At 55.1% G+C, this 16,697-nt stretch overlaps 4 protein-coding genes across 4 annotated transcripts; 2 read left to right on the top strand and 2 right to left on the bottom strand.

Annotated features, from left to right (window-relative positions):
- Nucleotides 1–88: 88 nt before the first annotated feature.
- On the bottom strand, nt 89–2,021 carry J4E87_005011 (uncharacterized protein; the record flags this gene model as incomplete). Its single annotated transcript, XM_049376628.1, has 2 exons — nt 89–1,344; nt 1,397–2,021. The coding sequence occupies 2 exons, from the start codon at nt 2,019–2,021 to the stop codon at nt 89–91; spliced, it is 1,881 nt and encodes a 626-aa protein (XP_049233484.1).
- A 792-nt stretch (nt 2,022–2,813) lies between these two features.
- J4E87_005012 (uncharacterized protein) lies at nt 2,814–3,914 on the top strand (the record flags this gene model as incomplete). Its single annotated transcript, XM_049376629.1, has 2 exons — nt 2,814–2,874; nt 2,926–3,914. 2 exons carry the CDS (start codon nt 2,814–2,816, stop codon nt 3,912–3,914), a joined length of 1,050 nt encoding a protein of 349 aa, XP_049233485.1.
- A 1,981-nt stretch (nt 3,915–5,895) lies between these two features.
- Nucleotides 5,896–7,083, top strand: CKB2 (casein kinase 2 regulatory subunit; the record flags this gene model as incomplete). The annotated part of the gene is made up of 3 exons (XM_049376630.1): nt 5,896–5,952; nt 6,318–6,563; nt 6,619–7,083. The coding sequence occupies 3 exons, from the start codon at nt 5,896–5,898 to the stop codon at nt 7,081–7,083; spliced, it is 768 nt and encodes a 255-aa protein (XP_049233486.1).
- A 736-nt stretch (nt 7,084–7,819) lies between these two features.
- On the bottom strand, nt 7,820–15,425 carry J4E87_005014 (uncharacterized protein; the record flags this gene model as incomplete). The annotated part of the gene is made up of 4 exons (XM_049376631.1): nt 7,820–14,131; nt 14,185–14,701; nt 15,144–15,220; nt 15,417–15,425. The coding sequence occupies 4 exons, from the start codon at nt 15,423–15,425 to the stop codon at nt 7,820–7,822; spliced, it is 6,915 nt and encodes a 2,304-aa protein (XP_049233487.1).
- Between the last annotated feature and the right edge of the window lie 1,272 nt (nt 15,426–16,697).

Raw genomic sequence — 16,697 nt, forward strand, 5'->3', positions numbered from 1 at the left:
CGAGACTTTTATTTTTACAGATCAACAAGGCCCGAACAAGTACTTCGCAAAATCATCCTTGAGCCCAGATGATGTACTATATGATCGCTCATCTTGTGTGAACGTTGCGTTCTACGTCAGCCTCCCCTGTCATTGGCCTCTTCTCATCAAAGACCTCCCCTTCCGACGCGACTTCTCGACCTTGGATAACGTGCTGCTGAGGTTGGTCCTGCGTCTCCATCGGCTGCCCTTCTTCTTCGTCCGACCTTTTCGGCGCTTTCAAGCTGGTATTCCCGACCCAGAACGTCAGAGCCAGACCAAGACCTGAGCATACCGTAAAAAAGATGAAGATGTAATGCAGACCAAGCATGTAGGTATCAAAAACCTCTTCTTTCTGATCCAGCGAGAGGCCAAACTTATCGAGGTCGTACGTTGAGGAAGTCAACTGGGCCATCAGGGTATCCGAGACAAAGGGCCGCTTGGACAAATCTCTGCTGAGCGTATTCGAAAGGATGACTCCCGAGATGACGAGGCCAAAAGCGCCACCGATAGTGCGGATGAAGTTGCGTAAGCCAGTTGTCACAGCACGATCCTCATTGCGACTGTTGGCGTACATGCCCACAAGGGTTGGTTGAAGTGTCAGACCAATACCGGCACCCTCTATGATGAGCACAACAATTAGCACAGCAAGGCCCGTGTCTCGGTCGAATAGTAGGGTGAGGCCACTTCCAAGAGTCCAGAGGGCGAATCCGGCCAGGATGCAGTGCATGTAGCTGGCGACTCGGTTCATGTACTGACCAGATGCGATGGACGCGAATGATGTCGTGATGACTACCGGTAGGATCAAAGCACCTGAGGCCAAGGGCGAGTACCTCAGAACCGATTGGAAATAGATCGGAAGGTAGAAGAAGTTGCCGAAGTACGCGAGACCGATGAGAAACGTCTGTAGATAGAGTGCCCAGCAGTGCGGCGCACGATATAATCGAAGCGGCATGATCGGCAAAGCGACGAGTTTCCATTGGTGAAGCACGAATAGTACACCAAGCACGGCACCGGTAACAGTGCAGGCGATGAAGAAGGGAGATCCCCATGCATACGTCACACCACCTCCTGACAAGGGGATGAGCAGGAGTAACGTGGATGCAATGTTCAGTACCATGCCGCCATAGTCAATCCTCTTAACCTTTGCGAGGTAGTCACCAGACCGATGCTTGAGCGGCAAGAAGAACAGTATGACCATGGAGGTGGGTACAGTCATAATGGGTATTATCCAAAATACCCACCTCCAAGTCGCGCCTTCAACGATAGCACCTCCGAGAAAAGGTCCTGCACCGTTTCCCAGGGCGATTACTGCACCTAGCCATCCTACAGAAGATTGTTAGCACTGCTTGGTTATAAGATACACAACGGTACATACCTTGATATTTACCCCGATTCTGCAACGTTGTGATATCGCTAACGATGATCATGACAAGACTGTTGATGCCGCCACCTCCAATACCAGCAATGGCACGGAGAACGAATAGCTGCACTGAAGTTCGCGCGAAACCACATCCAAGGTCTCCCAGAGCCATCAACATGAGGCTGATCAATAACAGATTCTTGCGACCAAAGATATCCGACAAACGGCCATTGATCAGCTGGAATGCCGTCGATGCGATCAGAAACGATGTGCCAATCCATGATGTTGCAGTTCCGGTGTTCAAATCCACAGCGATCGCGGGTGTTGCTGTCGAGACGCTGGTTTGGTCGATGAACGAAACGAAGAGACAGACTGATAGTGCGGGGATTGCGATTCGAAGTTGTGTCGATGTCATGGTGTTCCTTTGGCCGCCGATGGATGCTGCGTCGCTCTTGTCGTCGTCATCCTCGGTAGGCGAAGGGGACGCGCCATGAGGATTCGTTGTAGGTATGTCTGATTCGCGTGGCTCGTCGTCTATGGATGGCTTCTCAACGAGAGTATGGCCAACGCATGTATCGCTCTCTTTGATGGGTCGCGTCGATTCCATCTCGTCAATGGAGGTGTGCTGTTCCCGCATCATCGGATTCTTCCACAGTCGCTACAAGCCTCCAAAACATAGCGATTCTGCATATGTGTATATTTGGAACAAAACCAGCGGTCCCAGACATCGTAGCTAGCGTTGAAGTTGGGCGTGGAGCCCCGGGAGGCTGCCCGAGCGGGACTGAGCCCTGTCATGACGCCGGTCGACAGCTGCGAGATCGTCGGGAGGTGTGTTCCTCGTAGAAGAATTGCGAAAGCAGCCAGTCACAGCTGAGAGGCCCACTCACATGGCAGAAACGCTTACACGCTTCGATGGCGTAAGTGGCATTCTGGGATGAAAGCCGATGACGGCGAGGCTGCAAAGTGGGTCGTCCTAGCAGGGCACGTGCGGGGCCATCTCATCGGGACTTTTTGAGCCGACGCACTTTCGGCCCCTGGGGCCCTTCGCCGATGGCTGTTCGTATTGACATCGGACCATAACGCTGAAAACGGCATTGAAGGTATTCAGGCGAGTTCTCGGCATCACGGCTGAGACTGACAGATGCCATGTGTCAGGTGGGGTTTGCGAGGCTGCCTGCCCAGGTGGGTTGCCGATAACGACCATGGTGACCCATCACAGTGCTTGGGCAATGGCCATAATATGTGTGGTAGACACAGCCATACACGCTCAAAAGTGCAACGAAGCATTGACATTGTAGGCCATTACAGTTCTTGCGAGACTACTTGATCAGATCCTACCTCGTCTTCTGTTGTACCAACATCGACTGCCAAGATGACGAAACTCTTCCAACCATTGACAGTCGGCGATGTAAAGTTAGGTCATCGTGTCGCAATGGCACCGTTGACCCGGTATCGCATGGGCGACGACTACAAGGCGACGCTCATGAACAAAGGTACCTTGAACACCGTCACAACGAAGGGCCGATATTGACCAAGTATCGCAGAGTATTATGAGCAACGAGCATGTGTACCAGGCACCCTTATTGTCAGCGAAGCAACCATCATCTCCAGGAACGCCATCGGCGCCCAAAATGCTCCCGGAATCTGGCAAGAAGACCACATCACTTCCTGGAAAGACATCACGTCGGCAGTACATGCCAAAGGATGTGCAATTTACTGCCAACTTTGGCATCAAGGCCGAGCCGCAAAGAAAGATGCGCTGGACGCAGAAGGCATCACGTTGGTGTCATCCAGCGCTGTGCCCATCACACCCCAAGACCGAACACCAGTAGAGATGACAGAGGAGATGATCTGGGAAACCATAGCAGACTATGCGAATGCAGCCAAGAACGCCATCGCTGCGGGTTTTGACGGTGTCGAGATTCATGGTGCTAATGGATACCTGCCGGATCAGTTCCTCCAGACGACTTGTAACCAACGGACCGATAGCTGGGGAGGAAGTATTGAACAACGCGCCCGGTTCCATCTTGAAGTCACCAAAGCCGTCATCGCTGCCGTTGGTGTTCAAAGAACAGCAATGCGCCTCAGCCCTTACAGCGACTTCAACGGCATGCTAATGGACGAGCCCGAGCCGACTTTCGAATACCTCACTGAAGAGCTGAAGAAACTGGGTCTGGCTTATCTCCACCTGATCGAAGCCCGCATCACCGGCAATGACGACTCTGAATGCGGAGGCCAGAAGACCGTACAATGGATGGTTGAGCAATGGGGCAACGCAAGTCCCGTCATGCTTGCAGGTGGCTTCCTACCCGACTCAGCGAAGCAAACTGTTGATGAGACGTACAAGGACTACGACGTTATCATTGCGTTCGGGAGATATTTCGTGGCCAACCCCGATCTGGTTTTCCGCGTCAAGGAGAGCGTACCACTGGTCAAGTACGACCGCTCTGTTTTCTACACTCCAAAGACACCGAAGGGGTATATCGACTATCCGCATAGTCAGCAGTACTTGACAACGGTGGCGAAGGTTTGAGATAGATATGCTTTTGATACCAATTTTACGTGTACTTCCTCATGTCCAGTTTTCTCTCGATTAGTTGTGAAGCGCGAGCAAGATCTACTACACTATGCTCTCAAGTGACGTCAAACGCCATGCTGCTAATACATCGAGAGCTAGCCTGGTCGCATGATAGTCTGACAGTACGATACAGCCTGTGTATCAACACATTTCCAGATACCTTCAAGGCTCCTTGACACTTTCAACTCTTCGAATATCATCGTCAGGTATATCTGAAACTCTCGGCAGACCTTGCAGTCGTTTCCCACATGTCTTTGCGATATGTTCAATAACCTGTTGTATGCATTCCACTTCCTCGCGTGTGCAACCGACTCGCAGACACCCACGTAGATGCCATTTCGTTGAAGGAACGAGGCCTTGGCACATTATCGCAGGCAAGATAACGAGCTCAGATTCGATGATGTCGAGAGTTTTGTGATCGGCCAGGAACAGACCATAAGATATGTCGGTCGAGAGCCATGCTACATGGCGCATTAGCCTCTAGATGGAGAGCAGCGGAGAGTCGCAGGGCACTCACGTATGTCCTTGTGTGAACCGAATGATGCCCAGATTTTCTCATTATCATCGCCATAAAGCGTTTCAAGAACAGAGAGACCGCGCTTGTGGTTAGCTTCATCAGCTTGCCAATTCTCGCGAGTGAAACTGCGATCCTGATCTTCGGGCTTTTCTTGCTTCGCAAGAGACACAAAAGCTTCCATGACGATGGGAATGCCGTTGAGAATAATGCATTTGATCATGGCTTCTCTCATGCGCCGTACGAGACGTTGTCTCTCCGCAGACGTCTGATATGACGGCTGTGAGATGATGTAGTTGTAGAGAGGACCTATCAGACCCGGTTGGCCGCTGGCGATAAGTGCCGCTGTCTGTCAGATACGCGCAAAGTCAACTTTGAACTCTCTCCCGAAAAGACGGTACTCACAGTGGAAAGGTACCATCCATTCTTCCTCCATCTTTCCGGGAACCGCGCTTCGGTATCTCTGAACAGACGGTTTGTGTCGATGGTAGAGTCTAGTCTACCATAAACAGCAAGGGTAGGCATGTACTCGACTATGGTAGATAGCTGGGAGCAGAACCTAGAGATAGGCTGAAGAGCGCTTGCGGCGGCACACATCGCGCAAGTCGTGATGATAAGGTGGTTGGCAAGACACTAGTCCCCAGTGTGAATTGATGTGAGGGGGGATATAAGATGGCTCTCGTTGGTAAACGCGACTAGGGAGAGAATAATTGATCATGAATATCTGTTCTGAACTTGTGGACTAACTCGACCGAAACAAATCATCCGCAATATAAGGGCAAAGAATCACAGGCAAGCTATATAACGAGGAGATAGAGTTGTTGGCTAACAAACAGACGGTATGGAATGCGAAGAAATAGCAGCGGAACCTTGGAACAGTTAATATTTTAGCCTAATGACAAGTAAGATAAATATATACGCATTGATGTAAGACGATTACTGGCGTCGTACATCAAACTCTAAGCAAGTGACATCGGTGTACGAAATGTTGTAAGATATTGATTGACTTTGTCCAATCAATCTTGAGGCAATTCACGTGCACGTACCTGCCCCGTAACATGGTCGGGGCACAGGAACCTCTTCCGGAACGGGTCCTGAAGTCGAGACCGTCTACTGTACGCAGATACTGGCACAGATGGTTAGCGACTCAGTAGACAGGGTTGGTGGGGAAGTCTGGGGTTGTCATGTTGATGGGACGCGGCCCAAGCGACTAGCGCGCCCGGAGCGGAGAAACAAGCAGTGGAGGTGGGATGCGACGACTGCCATCCCACTAGGTGGGCGCGCAATTCACTCCGCAACCGCGTCCCGACCCGAGCTTGCGCCTGATCGCACCGCCCCACCCCGCCGGTGGTCGCAGCCTACAAACAAGACATACGGACGCCCTAACCCCCTCGGACATCGTCGCCGAGAGCAAGCGCAAACATGGACGACTTCAACAGCGACACGGACAGCGACTACACAAGCTACTGGCGAGACTGGGTGAGTACCTGCACTCCATACATTACCAACACCGGTATTCTTTGATCGCTGGTCATGTCTCTACAAACCTTGGGGGCGTCGGGATGGAACTATAGGTACCTCATGGCGTGGTATGCTCTGCCAACCCTTCATTGCAGGCCGCATCTGACCATGCGCCAGCGGTGACTGCGGCGAAGACGGCTATATCTCCACGCTGAGGTGCCCCCATTCATTCGAAGTGGATGAAGACTACACTATCTTCTCGGCCAAATGGGGCCCGCTCATGCTCATGCAGAGCGAGTGGTGGTCCGACTGGTGGGAAGATCACGACAGCGTAGAAGAGCAGATGCAGCTATTTGTCTCAACGCAGGCTAACAAACAAGTAGTTCATATCCTCTCGAGGGAACGAATACTTCTGCGAGATTGACGAAGAATACCTCACCGATCGCTTCAACCTAACAGGCCTGAACACCGAAGTTCAGTACTACCAATACGCCCTCGATCTCGTCACGGACGTGTTCGACTTCGACTGCGACGATGATATGCGGGAACAGATCGAGAAGTCGGCACGGCATCTCTACGGACTCGTCCACGCACGATACATCGTCACGACCAGGGGCCTTGCCAAGATGGTACGTCAGGCGCTCATACCCTATGCCTCGCGCCCACAACTAACACACCACCCAGCTTGAGAAGTTCAAGAAGTCAGACTTTGGCAAATGCCCCCGCGTAATGTGCGAATCGCAACCCCTCCTCCCCATGGGTCAATCCGACGTCCCCAACGCCTCCCCCGTAAAACTCTACTGCGCCCGCTGCGAAGACCTCTACAACCCCAAATCCTCCCGCCATGCCGTAATCGACGGCGCCTACTTCGGCACTTCCTTCCATAACATCCTCTTCCAAGTCTACCCTGCGATGCTGCCACCGAAATCGCAACGGCGGTACGAGCCCCGTGTTTTCGGCTTCAAAGTACACTCTGCAGCAGCGCTGGCGCGATGGCAGGCAGACAAAAAAGACGAGATGAAAGACAGGCTCAAGACGCTTAAGATGGAGACTGGGTTTGAGGAGGAAGATGAGGATCTGGAAGATGATGAGGACGACGATGATATGGAGACTCAGGAAGGCGTTGAGGGGGCCGTGGTGCAGCTGTGACAAATGGGCCTATAATGGCCGTTTCACTATTGTACAGATGGATGGGTGAGGGGTGGGAAGCATGTTTAGGAAGATGGGAGGCACGAGTAGTTTATAGCATCCGAGAGGAACTAGCATGGTTTTGGCGATAGGCGTCATGGCTGGGTGTTAAAGCAGTATCTGATATACCAAACGACGATCAAACAATGCAGATTATAACTTGCATGATACCTAAAAGAACCGAAAACTCACATGTACACTAGCAGGGTTGATATGCAGCTGCAACGATTGCTAGTATTGAAGAACTACTAAAAGAGAGGGGGTATCTATCTGACTTTCCTACACATCCCATCCGCCTCCTGTCCAGTGAATACCCACAGAAACCTAACCCAGGATATCACAGAAAGGTAGCGTCGCTGAAAGGTGCCAAAAGAAAAGAAGAAGATAGATAGAAGGAAGCAATGAAGAAGGTAAAAGTAGTTCTCATGAAGTAAAGTAAAGTAAGTAAAGTAGACAAGAAAAGATCGAGAGAACGAATCAAAAAGCGCCACGCAATGCTAATCAAGCAAGAGATCCAAACCACGCTGTCGCTTCGCTGTCATCCCAAAATCCAAATCTTCCAAAACGTCCCAAAACATTCCAAAACATATACACATCCAAGATAATCTTTCGTAAAACCCATATTACATCGTAAACCAAAAAGTCCATCGTTAACCAAAAATTTGTGAGCAAGAAGAGAAGAGTAGGAGGGCGCGGTCTAAAACATCTTCTTAAACCAGCTTCCCCGCTTGACAGCCGGGGCACCGCCATCAACAGCCGGTCTGCCATCCCAGGTGCGCACAGGCGGCTCTTCATACGCAGGCACGTAGCTTGTGCGGCGGGACGCCCTCTTCCGCTCTCTGTCGTCATCAACCGTCTTCATGCCTTCGTAGTGTGTAGCCCGGCGACTGTGCTTGTGCGTCCTATCGCGATCGCGTTCCTTGTCCTCTGCCTTGCGGCGCTCAGCACGTTCTTTATCGCGCTTGGGTCCCTTGCGGCCGGCGATGCGCAGGCGGATGTCTTCGTCTTGGGAGAAGGTTTCCTCGTCTTCCTCGGGGGTCTCGCGCGCGCCGGGGGCGGGGTCGAGGACGGTTTCGGAGATGGGGGGAGGGAGGGGTGGCTCGTTGGAGAGGGATTCCACCCACGACGAGGTCTTGTCGCCGCTCTTGTTGTTGCTGTACGGCATGTTTTCTTCCTCGTCGCGGGCCTGGCGCGAACTGCGGTGTTTGCGGGCCCCGCCGTTGCGCTCGTCGAAGTAGTCGGTGATGGGCTCGCCGCTGGCTGCGACGGGGTATTCGGAGTTGCGTCTGGCGGCACGGCGCTCTTCGTGACGACGGCGACGTTCTGCGTCTTCGTCCACGTGCACTGTTCGACGGCGTTCGGTCTTTGGGCGGGGCTCTTCGCGGTCCTTGTCTTTGCGGCGCGAAGAACGCTTCTCGCGCTCACGTTCGTCGGAGGGTGGTTTGCGCTCGCCTCGTGCCTTCTTCCGCTCCTCCTTCTCGGCCATGCGACGCAGTTGTTCCTCGGCCTCCTGGTTGCGACGCTCCAACTCAGCCATCTGGCGGGCCTTCTTCTCCGCAAGAGTCGCACGCTCGTTCTCGCGCTCACGTTCGCGACGGCGCTCTGCCTTGGCCTCTGCCTCTTCGAGCTCAGCACGTCGGGCTCCTTTGTCTCCATCGCGTTTGGATCTACGCTCAGCTCGTCGAGCCTCTCGCTCAGCATCGTAGTCCTCGGGGGTGCCATTTGCGCCTGACATCATAACGTCTTCAGGAGGCGGATGGCGCAGACTGCGGCGCTCGTGTCGCAGCCGCTTCGCCTCATCCTCTGTTGCGCCTCCGCGGGTTGTCGATCGCTTGCGATGTCTGCGCTCGTCTTCGGTCTCGTAGGCGGTCCGGCGGCGCTCGCGGGGTGCCTCTTCCGGCGCAGCCTTCTTGCGACCGAGGCCAAACATTCCCTTGAAGCCCTTCACAGCAGCAGCAGTACCTGCGACACCAGCAAGCGTGCCCATGGCATCCGAGTTGCCGCGCGCACGACGAGGTCGCTCCCGCTCACGTTCGCGGCGGGGCCGCTCAGCCTCAGCTGGGGCAGGGTCCATGTCCATGGGGTCGACGACGATGGGATCGTCAGCGCTAGGCGGTGCAGTCAAGGGTTCAAGGGGTTGCGCGGAGTCGCGCTTGGACTTGCGACGCGATGGCTCTGGACGGGAAGCTGGGGGAGGAGACTCATCGTCAAGATCTTGGTCGTCGTCAATAGGATACGGGTCTGGAACAGCTGCCATAGGGTTAGCTCCGAATGTTTGCTTACGGCTGCGCCGGCCAATGACAGGCGCATCGTGCTTAGCGGGGAACGGCTCACCTCGACGGAAGCCCTTATCTCTGGCGTCCCGAGTGCTGGTCCTGCGCGACGAGCTTTTCATGCCCATGACCTTGGCGGCCTTTGAAGAGACCCTCGCATCAGTGTCTGTCTGTGGCGGCGACATCATAGCAGCGTCCTGGTCGATTGAGGGTCGGCGCGACGTTGTCTTGGGTGTGCGATGTGACTTTGATCGTGAAGGCGGGGGCGGAGCAACACCAAACATGGCACCTAGCCCAGTACCAGCGCGGGCCGTCTTGGACCGTGAAACCGTTGGCTTGGATGAGTGCACCTTGTCCGAGCCTGATGAACGTGACTTGATGTCATTGTCCCGAGTGGACGACGTTCGTACAGACTTTGTGCGATCGGGAAGGCCGGCGCCGTCTTCACCACCAGACACCCTTCTGGTCTTAGTCTTGGCCGCACCAAATAAGCCCCATCCTCCAGCGGCCGTGGTAGCGCTGCGACCTAGCTTGACACGCTCTTTTCTTGGAGATTCCGACGGGGGCTCAGGCGCAACTTCTGGAGGTGGTGTAGGAAGTTTTTCGGGAGCTTCCTCGTCGTCGTCCATGTCAGGGTCTGCTTCTTCAGGCGCTTCTTCGATAATGGGTTCTGGCTCAGGTTCAGGTTCAGGTTCTGGCTGACGTGTCCTTGTCTTGCTACTCTTCTTGGACTTCTTGAGTCTCCGCTCCTCCTTGGGGGTGAGTTTAACTGGCTCTGGCTCTGGTTCTGGTTCCGGTTCTGGTTCAGCTTCGGGTTCAGGCTCAGGTTCAGCTTCCGGCTCTGGCTCAGGCTCAGGCTCAGGTTCCTCGACGATTGGTTCTGGCTCGGGAGGCGGCGGCGGCGGGTCGTCGAAACTAAACCCTCTCGATTTGCTGCTCTTCTTGGTCTTCTTCAACTTCTTCAGCTCCGAAAGAATAGAAGGTCCAGGCACTGGTGCTGGTTCAGGCTCAGGTTCCGGTTCGGCGGCTGGCTCTGGCTCTGGCTCTGGTTCAGGCTCTTCTGGCGGCGCTGCATCCTCTGCATCATGGAAGTCCATCGTATCGCCCTCGTCGTCAGGGAATGCACCAGGTGCAGGAGGGGATCTCTCAGCAGGTACTTCAGGCTCTGGATCGGGTTCAGGAATCACAATAGGAGCTTCGACTAACTTCCCAGCCTTCTTTAACTTCTTCAGCCGTTTCTCCTCCTTGAGCTTCTCCTCTTCCAGCTTCTTCTTTTCTTTGGAGGACAGCTTCTTCTTGGGCTTTTCAACGACGACCACCTCCGGTTCTGGCTCCGGTTCTGGCTCTGGAGGGGCCTCTTCAACCTCTGGCTCTGGGGCTGGTTCCGGCTCTGGCTCTGGCTCTGGCTCCACATGCCGATGCTTCTTGGACTTTTTGAGTCTTCGCTCTTCCTTGGGGGTGAGTTTGACAGGCTCTGGTTCTGGCTCAGGCTCAGGCTCGGGCTCTGGTTCAGCTTCTGGTTCGGGTTCCGGCTCGGGTTCCTCAACCTCGGGTTCTGGCTCCGGCTCAGGCTCGGGTTCTGGTTCATCCCAGATGCTGGGCTTTGGCTGTTCAGGCTTAGTCTTGCGTAGAGAGATACCCCAGGCACTGCCCCAACCGCTAGCTGCTTCCTTCTCTTCCTTCCTGGTAGGCTTCTCAAGCTCGGCCAAGAGGTCACCTGCGTCTTCATCCTTGATCAGATCGAACAGTTCGTCGTCATTCGTAGGCTCGGCGGGTGGGGGCGGCGGAGGCGGTGGAAGTTCTTCAACAACGCCTCTCTTCTTTTTCTTCTTCTTTTCTTTCGGGGCTGGCTCAGGCTCAAGTACCATATCCTGCTCAGCAGCAATACGAGCAAACTCGGCCTCTTCCGCCTCCTTTGCAACCCTCTCCGCCTCGGCGGCTTCAGCGGCTTCGGCCTCGGCGGCGGCAGCTGCTTCAGCTTCAGCAGCTTCTCTGGCTTCACGCTCAAGCCGTTCTTTTTCTTCAGCCGCCTTCTTCTCCTTGGCCTCTCGCTCACGCTTCGCCTTGCTCGACTCCTTCTTCTTCCCTAAGCCAAACATGCCCCATCCGGAACTTGCTTTAGCTTCTTCCTCAGCTATGCGACGCGCTTCTTCCTCTTCTGCAGCTATGCGAGCTCTCTCAGCCTCCTCGGCTTCGATGCGGAGTCTTTCTTCTTCAGCAGCACGCTCAGCTTCTTCTGCCTCAATACGCTCCTGCTCTTCACGCTCGAGGCGTTCCTGTTCTAGACGCTCCTCTTCTTCGCGCTGAAGACGTTCCTGTTCTTCTTGCTCGAGACGCTCCTTCTCTGCTTGCTCGGCAGCTTCTTTCGCCAGGCGTTCTTCCTCCTCTTTCTTCTCGCGGGCTCTTCTCTCCCTTGGGGTTTCCGTCTTCTTCTTTGAAGCGCCCCAAATGCTGGCGCCCCAACCCGCCAGTTTTGAGGCTGCTGACTCCTCTTCTTTCCTCTTTTTCTCTTCCTCTTCCTCTGCTAATATACGTGCCGCCTCAGCTTCTTCGGCCTCAATACGCGCCTGTTCAGCCGCCGCCTCTTCAGCTTCGCGGGCCAGGCGCTCTTCCTCTTCTTTCTCAGCAGCCTCCTTCTCCAAGCGCTCCTGCTCTTCTCGTTCCTTCCTCTCCTTCCTCTCTCGCACTCTTTTCTCTGTAGGCGTTTCGTTCTTCGGCTTCTTTGAGCCGCCGAGAGAGCCCCAGATGCTGCTCGACTTCGTCTCTTTCTCTTTCTTGCTCTTCTTCTTCTCCTCGACTGGCGCTGGAGCTTCTTCCACTACTGGTTCTGGCTCAGGAGGCGGTGGCGGTGGGTCGTCGAGCGAGATAAGATCCTCGAAAGTGTCGTTTGTCGACTTTGGCGGAGAGCTTTCGGGTTCGAATTTGCTGAGCAGACTACTGACAGTCTTACTCTTCTTCTTCTTGGTGACAGTAGCAGGAGCACCCCAGATGTCTTCATCTTCAGCTGGGGGAGGTGCTTCGATTTCTTTCGGCGCCGGAAACTCTGACTCGAATTCTCCCGGCGGTGTCGGCACGTTCGGAGGAACTAGGCCCTTCTTGCTCTTCTTTGACTTCTTGCCGATGTTGAAGGCTGCGCTTCCCCAAGGATCATCCTCGTCGGGTTTCTGAACGGGTGTACTGGTATCCTCGATAACTTCTTCTGGCGCATCCTTCTTTGGGTCCTTGTTCTTCTTCTTGCTCCAAGATGGCGCGCCCCAATCGTCGGATTCGTCTTCCTTGGGCTCTTCGACGTCTTCGGGCTGGTGAACGGAAGCGAGTTCTTCGATGATGGGCTCTGGGCTAGGTGCGGGAAGCGAGTCCAGTTCGACGGATTTACTGCTCTTCTTCTTCTTCTTTCCTCCGCCCCATATCGAACTCAGGCCCCAGTCGGTGCCCTTCTCGTCCTCTTGTGCTGGCTCAGGCTCAGGTTCCGGTGGTGGCGGCGGCTCTTCGACGACAGGTTCGATAAGCACACCCTTCTTGCTCTTCTTCATTTTCTTGACAGCAGCAGGGGGCGTTGAGCCCCAATCATCCCACGGATCAACTGGTCTGTCCTCAGCCGGGGCGGGCTCAGGCTCAGCTTCAGGCTCAGGAGGGGGTGGTGGCGGTGGCGGAATCTCTTCCTCTGCACCTTTCTTGCCCTTCTTCTTCTTCTTGGTAGTTGTCGGAGCTGCACCACCCCAATCGCCCCAGGTGTCGTCTTTCTGCTTAGCCTTCTCGGCTTCAGCAGCAGCAGCGGCGGCTTCCTCTTCCTCCATCTTCTTCAGCTCGGCTTCCTCCTCTTCTAAACGTATCCGTTCTGCCTCTTCCTCTTCCTGTCGCCTGATCTCAGCAGCCTCCTCCTCCTCTTTCGCGCGCTTGGCATCTTCTTCCGCCTTCTCCTTAGCCTCTTTGTCCAACTTGGTTTTGAGCTTCTTCGCCTGCGACTTGCTGAGTCCTGCGTACGGATCCACGACTGGCTCTGGTTCTTTCGGGGGCTCCGGCTCTGGCTCTGGTTCAGGTACCGGTTCAGGTTCGGCTTCCGGTTCTGGAGGTGGAGGTTCTTCCTTGGCTCCCTTCTTACCTTTCTTCTTCTTGGTGCCAGCAGCTGCTGCTGCTCCCCAACCACCACCCCATGGGTCCTCCTCTTTGGCAGGCGATGGCTCAGCCTCGACGACAGGTTCTGGTTCTGGTTCAGGTGGCGGGGGCTCTTCTTCAATTGCGCCCTTCTTCTTTTTCTTCTTGTCCTTGGTGGCGCCAAAGCTGAATGCACCCCATGAATCGTCTTCCTCTTTCTTCTCGGGCTCTGGCGGCGGTGGAGGTACCTCTGGCACACTGTCGTCAATCAGAGCCCCTTTCTTACTCTTCTTCTTGGTCTTGGAAGCGAGTAAACCGCCCCAGCCATCATCATCAGCAGGTTTTTCCTCAGCCGGGGGACTCTTGAACGCGTCAAAATCGAAATCGAATCCTTCCTCCTTCTTCTTTTTATCTGAGCCCCAAGGGTTGTCGCCTTCTGCCGTCGCGTCTTTGTTCGATGAGCCCCAGCCGGAGGTCCAGTTGCCAAGCCCGGGAAGTCCAAATCCAGATTTTGATGCGCCCGTATCACTGAAATTCATGTCAATCTTTGGCGCACTTGCTTCGTCCAGGTTAATATCGTCGAATGTTGTCGGCGGTTCCGCTGGAGGTTCAGGAGGAGGCGGGGGTGCGGGCTCGGCCGTCTATCGTGAGTTAGCGTGCTGCTATGTGTAACTAAAAAGCCGAAATGACACACCTTCCCCTTTTTGCCCTTCTTCTTCTTGCCGGGAGCGGCCGCACCAAACGAGGCCCAGTCATCTGCTGCTGGCTCCTTTCCCCAACTCAAGCCAGCTGTAGCGTTTAGTATCGATGGTTTCGCTGCGGCTGCAGCAGCCGCTTCTTCCTCTTCCTTCTTCTTGCGCTCGGCCTCTTCTTCAGCCTCCTTTGCCAGACGCTCTTCCTCCTCTTTCGCCAACCGCTCCTCTTCCTCCTTCTGCAGGCGCTCTTCCTCCTCCTTTTGCAAACGCTCCTCCTCCTCTTTCTTCAAGCGCTCCTCTTCCTCCTTCTCCTTCTTGGTCTTCTTCTTCCCCTTATCCCCGTCGCCACCATCGCCTCCAGCCCCGCTATCTGCAGGCGGGTCACCCCCACCATCGCCACCACCAGCGGCTTCCTCATCCTTCTTGCCGTCGTCTGCTGGTGTAGCTGCAGCTGCAGGTTTAGCCTTGGCCGCTGCCTTGGCCTTCTTCTTCGCGTGCGATTTGATGCCTGTCTCACTGTAGCCAAAATCGATGTCCACATATGGAGATTTCACATCAAGGAAGAATGAAGTTGTTGGAGACGAAGCATTGCGTTTGCGCAAACCATTTCGAACACTAGAACGTGATGATGCGCGGAAAGAAGGAAATGGTAAGTAATCAGGCGTTTTTGCATAGGCTAGCGCATCGGTGGATGTATAGTCTGGGGGCATGTCTGCAATAGATTCATCGTATGAGGGTGGTGGGGATCCATAGCTTCGTGGGGCTGGACTCCATGACTCCGGGGAGGATTCGAGGGTTGATGGAGGAAACCGCGACCACTGGGTCATGGGATTAGGCCGCTGAGTAGTTGTTAGAAGTTGAACCAGGAATTAAACAATGCGGAAAGCAGTTGGCAAGGAGTGTGGGTAATCGTGCACCAAACATGGACAAGAGACCAAACAAAGCAGTGTCGTCGTACCGAGATAAAACCTCTACTCGAACTCTTGTGACCAGCACTGGGGCATTCCAGCCGATCCAGCGCCTGGTACATGTCCGCTATCAACTCAGCAATGGGCCAGTCATTCTCAGACTCCCATGCTGATGTGTTTCCGGCGGTGTAGCTGCAAACATCCTCGGATTGCATATTCCGACTCTTTCTGTCCCAACCCCGTTCAGCCGATCCAGTCCTCGAAAGCGGCAGGGTCCTTGGTCTCGCAGATGGCGCGGCGGCGACGGCGCGACGAGAGCTGACAGGAGACATTGTGCGAGTGTGAGACGCGCAAATAGAAGGAGCAGGGCGGAGGTAGGCACATGAGCGCTCGTGCGAAACCGCGAGCGTGGAGCGGCGAGGTTGCAATTGCGCGGGCGGCAGGTGCTTTCGTATACGGTACGGGGGCGGGCTGGTGCAGCGTGACTTCCTTCGCGGTCCTGGTCTGCTGCTGCAGGGTCTCGATGCGGCGAGCTCTAGTAGTACACGAGGGCAGGAGCGCGGCCCTCAACAGGTGACGATGGTGATGCAATCCGTCGCAGATTACACGGGCCAAATATTAGAACTCCAAGACGCGGCGATCGGCACAGGTCGAATAAGACAGTCGCGGTCGCAGCAGGTACAGAGTGCACGGAGTATGCAGGAGACGGGCGCCGCGCAGATTCAGATTCAGTGAGCGTCAGAGGCGAAAGCAGGGGAGCAGGCGTCGCGAGTGGTCACAAGGACTGTGTGGTGTGTATGGATGTGTTTCCGCAACGCCAATCGTTATCGGGGTCGAATAGGCTTTAGTCGTTGCGCGCACCAAGCCGGTTGGAGCTTGCGGTTCGTTTCATCCACCTTCGTCACACACGCGCCCGGACCAGCCGCAGGCGAGATGTCGAAAAATGAGGGGTGTGAGTCGAGGGGTATGCGGCCGGAGCTGTGGGCGGCGGCGGGTGCTGAGCAGAGGGTTGGCCCAGCTATCGTGAGATGTGTCGATGCGATCAGACGCAGGGAAACGTCGATGCGCGATGCGGGCGGCAGGTTGGAGTTATTCCGCTGGGCAAAATTTTAGGGTTAGAGCCGGGCGCATTGCATGAGCCTGTCTTGTGGATAATTCAATGTTGTGCTTCAGTTCAGCGCATGGCCGTCCGGAACCATCCCTCTCTGTCTAGCACGCCCCCAGCCACGCCGCGGTGGGCCAATTGCGGAGGCTCTAGTGGGTATCCGTGCTGTTGGCAGCCTTCAGTTGCAGTGGTTACCACGGCCGACTCCTACACCGCCAGTCCAGCGTTGCCGTGCGCGATCCAATCGTAGCGCGCTGCCGGCACACATCGCGCTCCATCGCTGAGCGCGGCAAACCTGCACGCGTCGCAGACGTGCATTAGGCCTGCCGTCGCTCCTCGTTGTCCACGATGGTACATGAACAACGCACAGCAGACTGTATTTTGCATGCACGCAATGGCTTCGTGACGGTGTTTGGTGGGGCGCTCTCCCCAAACTTGGAGGCAATCCTCCCATGGATCTAGGTTCGTGACAGCCTCGGGAGGGGTAAATCTCGCGCCG

The sequence above is a fragment of the Alternaria ethzedia genome (genome assembly GCF_023757985.1).
Source record: "Alternaria ethzedia strain BMP 0044 chromosome Unknown scaffold_10, whole genome shotgun sequence".
Classification (NCBI taxonomy): Eukaryota; Fungi; Ascomycota; class Dothideomycetes; order Pleosporales; family Pleosporaceae; genus Alternaria; species Alternaria ethzedia.